This window comes from Micromesistius poutassou (assembly GCF_964030765.1).
Source record: "Micromesistius poutassou genome assembly, contig: SCAFFOLD_6701, whole genome shotgun sequence".
NCBI lineage: Eukaryota > Metazoa > Chordata > Actinopteri > Gadiformes > Gadidae > Micromesistius > Micromesistius poutassou.
This window is the reverse complement of record NW_028178228.1, coordinates 1645-7802: the sequence shown is the minus strand read 5'-3', so window position 1 is coordinate 7802 and position 6158 is coordinate 1645. Positions and strand designations below refer to the sequence as shown.

Below are 6158 nucleotides of genomic sequence, written 5' to 3'. Positions count from 1 at the left end.
GTTCTCGAAATGATAATACTAAGTTGCCGTAAAGCGATAGTGTCCTGGCAAAGAAATCCTACACAACAAGGAACCGAGAAAGTGGGGCAGGAAATATGGAAAGATGGAATACATAGAACTAGGGGCTTCGATTTTTGCGTGGAATCAGATTTGTCAGGCCAGATCCATCATCGTTACAAACCGATGAAATGCAGGAAATGGAAAGGAAATGCCCATTTATACATCTCCTTCATTGAGAGTTGTTTGGTCGTTGAGGAGTGGTTGACCAATCATATGGGCGGTCTCTGTGATCCAGATTTGCATCTCCTCATTTGGAGCCAATAATGTGGGTGGCATCCAATCTGCATTTCCTGCATCCTGTGGTGGCAGTTAACGGGACAAACACACACAGCCTACAATGCCAGTGAAATACCGTTAATAATATAATTTATCTAGGAAATCAGTGGCCAGTCATTGTGGAGACGTAAAGCTCTGTTCTGTCTAATGAGGCATGGTATTCACATCCAATCTTGACAAAACCCCCATCGATAAAGAGAATGTAGAAGCATTTGACTGAATTATATTAATTAAAGAATATTATATAAGCCAATATTATACGGTCGATAGTAACCTATATTTCCATCAAATTGAATAAAGGTACTGACATGAACATGACATGTCATTCAGTGGAGGGTTAGAAAGCTGTCTATAGAAGTCTATAGAAAGCTGTAGCAAAACCGGAAGCCAATGAGTATTTTCAGGCATTTTAACCATGCAAAAGTCACAGAAGACAAGGCATGCTTGAGCTGCACACACCAAACACACATACTGTACTATCTAAAAGAATGTGCATTGCTGTGGTTTCATTCATTCAGCACCCCTGTCCCCCCAATGACATTTCCCTCACACATTTCACTCACGGTTTTCCCAACACAATGAATTGACTATAAAAGACGACTTTGAATAAATGTCTCTCTGTGGAAGATTTGAGTCTTCCACAGAGAGACATTTACAAACATTGTTTGCAAACATTTCACAAACATTTTCACATTTCACATTTCACAACGACACAAAGGAAAAACAGGTAGTGAGTGGCGTTGGCACAGGGTGGTTTCACAAAGGACATATTCGCTTTATTCATATTTTACACATTTTTTATGGTTTACAATGGTGAAATCTCAGGAAGGCGTTTTTGAATCTCTTGAAAAGATTGAGCCCAAGCCTGTTATAGCGTTGATTTGACTTAGTTCTTTGCATCTAACTGAACTGTATTGTACCATGCTTCAAGTTTTGACATAATATGCTATGATGTGAATGATATGAAAACTTTATTTCAGACTCAGGTCCATAAATAGCACAAGACAAATACAATACAAAAATATAAAAAGTCAGTTCATATACAAACACTTCAGCCAGTGCACCCTCAGGCTGGAGGTACAACGAGATTTACAAGTACCACAATGACACTATTCCCAGATTCCTCCAAACGTTTCGTAAATTTAAACACAAGATTTTGCTCTAACAAATAAAAAATGTATTATACTATAATTTGATCGTTCCTTTTTTTAAATTGTTTGCGTGCGTGCGTGTGTGACTCCAGACTCCATGTGCTGGTCCCTGCTGGGCGGGGGTCAGCAGGCCCCCGAGGGCCCCGGCCCCAGACACAGCCACTGTGCCGTGGCGCACCAGGAGACCATGTACCTGTACGGGGGCCTGAGGGGCCTGCGGGAGCAGAGGGACTTCTGGAGCTGGAACTCGGGCAGCCGCTCCTGGTGCTGCCTCAAGACCACGTGAGTCCCCCCCCCCCCCCCCCCAGGGCTCCTCCACCACCACCACCAAGCGCCACGGGGGCCTCGGCCTCTGAGGTTATTATGCACCACCCTATACATCTGGAAGGAGACACCTCCACCACATCTCATGGTCTGACTCGTCGTCATCACTGTGTACTTCAGTAAGAACTGAAGTACTTCAGTAAGAACTGAGGTACTTCAGTAAGAACTGAAGTACTTCTGGCACACTGCTGGCGAAGTGTGGGGACTGAGTAATAATGTGAGGCACTGGAGGGATTTAATAACGTGTAAAATGAGGTAAAGAATACTTAAACTAAGAGGCTTGTGGGCTCTTCATAAGATCACAAGCCCACAGCTGGATTCAATCTCCTTTGCCACAGTTTTCTAATCTCACTATGGAGGATGGAGAAGGAATTTAACTCCAACCAATTATTTCATTAATTCTATTACGTATGTTTAACAGCTATCTTCTGGGTCATTCTCTCACTCTTAGCATTTAGACTTAGAGAACAGCATTAGATGAACCGGCTATCAAAATGCTTCACTGACTCATCCTTGCCCCATATCACAAATGGCTCTCCCCCCTGCCCCCCCACACACACACACACACACACACACACACACACACACACACACACACACACACACACACACACACACACACACACACACACACACACACACACACACACACACAGGTCGGGTCCGTCCAGGCTGGTGGGCCACGCGGCGGTGGCCTACAGGGACGGCCTGCTGCTGTACGGCGGGGGCCAGAGCCTCAACTCGCCCCTCAACTCCCTGTGGAGGTACAGCTTCCGCAGCCAGTCCTGGGAGCGTCTGACCCTGCTGTTGGGCTCCACCAGCCCCCCGGCCCGGGTACACCACTGCTGCCTGGGGCTGGGGCCCAGCTACCAGCCCCAGACCCCCACCACCACCACCACCACGGGGGGGTCCCCCCTCCCCAGACTGGAGACCAAAGCCAGGCCCTTCAAGAACAAGTGCTTTCCCTTACCGCTGTCTTACCTGGGGACGCCACCAGAGGGCGCCATCGAGCTGGAGACGTTTGGGAGGACAGAAAACGGTTTGACCGTGCGCTGCGCCGCCGCCGCCGCCGCCGTCGGCGTCGGCGGCCAGGGGAAACAAAGCTGTCTGACGTTTGAGAACCAGGCGTTCTGCAACCGCTGGAGCTGCGAGGACGTGGACGAGGACTGCGAAGGGGAGGACCTTGCGGACATGATGGAGGACGTCATAGCCCCGAACCTTCCGGACCTTCTGCTGGTCCTGGGCGGGAAGCCGCTGGGCCAGCAGGCAGCCTTGTCCGTCTGGCAGATGACCCTGACCGACCCGTAGATACACCACTTCTCAGAAGGCACTTTGAACGTGAACCGGGAACAAATAAATTGTTTTTATTGTTGATTTTTATTTGCACGTATAATCTTTCCATTATTTAACAAAAGGTATACCTGGTAGGAACTAGGAAAATAACTCAAACCCCCCCCCCACCTCTCTTTGTCTTGCTGCGTGTGTTTGGGTACATTCATCAGCCGATGAGAAACCCAATCACTAATGAGACTTGGTCGTGAAGGACAGGTTTGGATATAACTGTGGCTGCGGTCGAATAGTCGAACAATGTACGTCTGTGTCCTTTCAAACCTAATTTCCTGGAGAAGGTCTTATAGTAGGCTACGTAGTCGTGCAAAGGCAGATGTTGTGGAGGTGGTCCTGCCGTGGTCCTGCCACAAGGTCCACAAAGATGGATTTATAAAAGTGTGTTCTTCATGTTGTGGTTTCGTACAGGCTATATCAACACTGAACCCGGTGAAAATATGACTTTACCATGGTTGGAAATTGAAAGAAAGAAAGAAATATAGGGTGCCAGTCGAACAAAATGGGTGTCACATTGAGAGTGGTTGCTCACCATCACCCTCCTTTCCACACATTTAAAGACAGGAATCGAAATGATTGTATGAAAATAATTGTTGTACATGTTGCTGCCTCAGGGAAATGTGGGACATTCCCTCATTCCCTTTTTTAAAGGAGGTTTCAGTGCACCCTATGCAAAAGGAGACGAGAAAGGAAGCATCAAAAACACATTTCCTTCGCACAGCTCTTATCATGGCTGCCACTTCAACCTCCAGGTCATTTCCCTCAGTTAGGAAGAAAAAGACTTCACTGGTTTGCGATTTTGACCTACGTCATTGTTCTTGTTTATGAACAGCTTCGGCCTTTGAATATGTAAAACTGGATTTGAATATGACAGGATTGAACCACTTTGTTTTGTAATATATTTAAGCACATGCGTCAACCAACAAGGTTGGTCAGAATTGTGTCACTATTATGTTACAAGGGCAACATGTGAAAGTAACATGTTAATTATCATTGTATTAAAAACCTTATAGTATTGAAATCACACTGTTGCAATACGCATGCGACACTAGGTTTGGTTCACACTCCACCCAGGTGGCTGACTGGGTTCCAGTCCAATCAGTCAGACTCGGGCCAGGTGAGACTGCTTTACCAGCCATCATCCACACAAAGATTTTGGATTGGCAATATTGCGATGACACTAATTTAACAAACATCAAAAGAATGTCTGAAATTGCTGATTTTTTTACTTATTATAAATGCAAGCTTCCATTGCACGCCAAGATATACTCTGCAGGTAATAGTCTTTGGTTGATTGAATTTATAGCCTAGATGCTGACCATTACTTTTGTAATGCCACCCTTTTTCTCACCTTATTGAAGCACCAGCTTGTTTTTATTAATGTGCTCGTTTTGTTGTTTGACTTTTAGCACTGAGGAAATATTTTTCAAAATAAAACAAATCAATAAAATAATTCGTTTGGTATCGCTTTTTTAAGTCTCTGACTGTCATAGAGTCATTTAAGACTCTTTGACTTTGATAGAGTGGACTCATTCTGGAGGCAGATGGAGCCAGAACTCATAGGCCTTCATAATCGGTAGAGGGGTTCGGATGAGCGTTGCAAATAGCATCCGTCCAATCAGGTAGAAGCACCGCGACCAAAGAAAGACCATAAGATTAAGAAATGTGGCATGGGCGTTTTAGTTTCTGAAGCTCTTTATGGTTGTTATGTGCCCAGTAGGCTCCTTACAGAATAAAAATAAATCGCCATAATATTGTTTTCCCTCCGGTCACGTTTTTTCTCCTTACATATCGGCCTCGGGCTTTAAGGTTTCTGATGTTGACGTGTGCTCTATTTATAGGAAATAAACTAACGCCAGCGAATTTGAATTTGTAATCAGGCAGCATGACACTCACAAATTTCACAATTTCAGGCCAACTGAAGCAAATCATTGTGTTGACAAAAATGTAATATTGTGCACTGTGTAGTGACGCTGTTGTGACACAAGATGGAGCCAGTTGTTTGCCTTTTGGTAGGGACCAAATTTATAACTGGACATCATATTGGCTCCTCATGAGATCCTCATAGACCAACGTGTTTATGACCACTGGGGGAATCCCAAAACAAGGATTTGCTTTTTGCAAAAGAAAAAGTAGGCCATATATTTTTTTAGCTAGGCTATATTAGGCCTACATCATCAATTGCTTTCAATGTGTCCTATTGTCGTAATCAGGTGTGTAATGAGTGTGGTATACATGGCTGGTAGTCTCGTTTAATCATTTGCACCCATAGCGTAGGAATCCTGCTACGAACGAGGTTTTTTTTTTTAATCAGACAGTCATTTCACCTGAACATATAATTCCGTGGTTTCTGTTAAACGTGCTCATATTGCAATCAAACGCCCCATCGCCCCCATCCCCCTGTGCGTAGTAGGCTCACCACGTCTGCGGTGCGCAAACCTTTGGCTCAGTCATCTTTTGGGGATACGTAGTAGTCTGCTAATCTCTGCCGTCCAGTTGGTGGAAATCCCCACGTGGTTTGCACTCTTGTATAAAAACTTTGGGTGCGCTGTGTCCCTGTGTCGTGATCCCAGCCAGAGGAGGATAGACGCCAAGGCAAGAGCATCTGTGAGGACGCGCGGATCTGTCCACTCACCGACACAGAGGACAGACTACCGAGAGAGACGCCAAGAGAGTCTGCAGAGCGCACTTACTGATTGAACTTCAAGAAGGACTCATTTGGTCTCCCAAAGCGTTGCGCCGAGACCGATTTTTTGAATGGGAAAGGGCGCACTTTTTACCTTTTTGCGCATTTCGGACACCGGCATTCAAAGCATTGCAGACCGATCGGATGAGACAGAATCTTCATCTTCTTCTTTGATTGTTTTGATAAAGTGCAAAGAGAACGCGTTGACAATCCCAGCTGACCTGTCGGCAACAGTTTGGGGACTATCCGTGCTGAAATCAAAGCACTGGATGACTGTTCGTGAGGCGAACGATGACTCGGATTATCAAGCCCGTGTT

General features: G+C 45.5%; 1 protein-coding gene across 1 annotated transcript; it reads left to right on the top strand.

Annotated features, from left to right (window-relative positions):
- Positions 1 to 1579: 1579 nt before the first annotated feature.
- LOC311374665 (uncharacterized protein) lies at positions 1580 to 4526 on the top strand (the record flags this gene model as incomplete). Its single annotated transcript, XM_084490464.1, has 2 exons — positions 1580 to 1769; positions 2468 to 4526. Coding segments are annotated over 2 exons (842 nt in total), but the record flags the coding sequence as incomplete, so codon positions are not given.
- Between the last annotated feature and the right edge of the window lie 1632 nt (positions 4527 to 6158).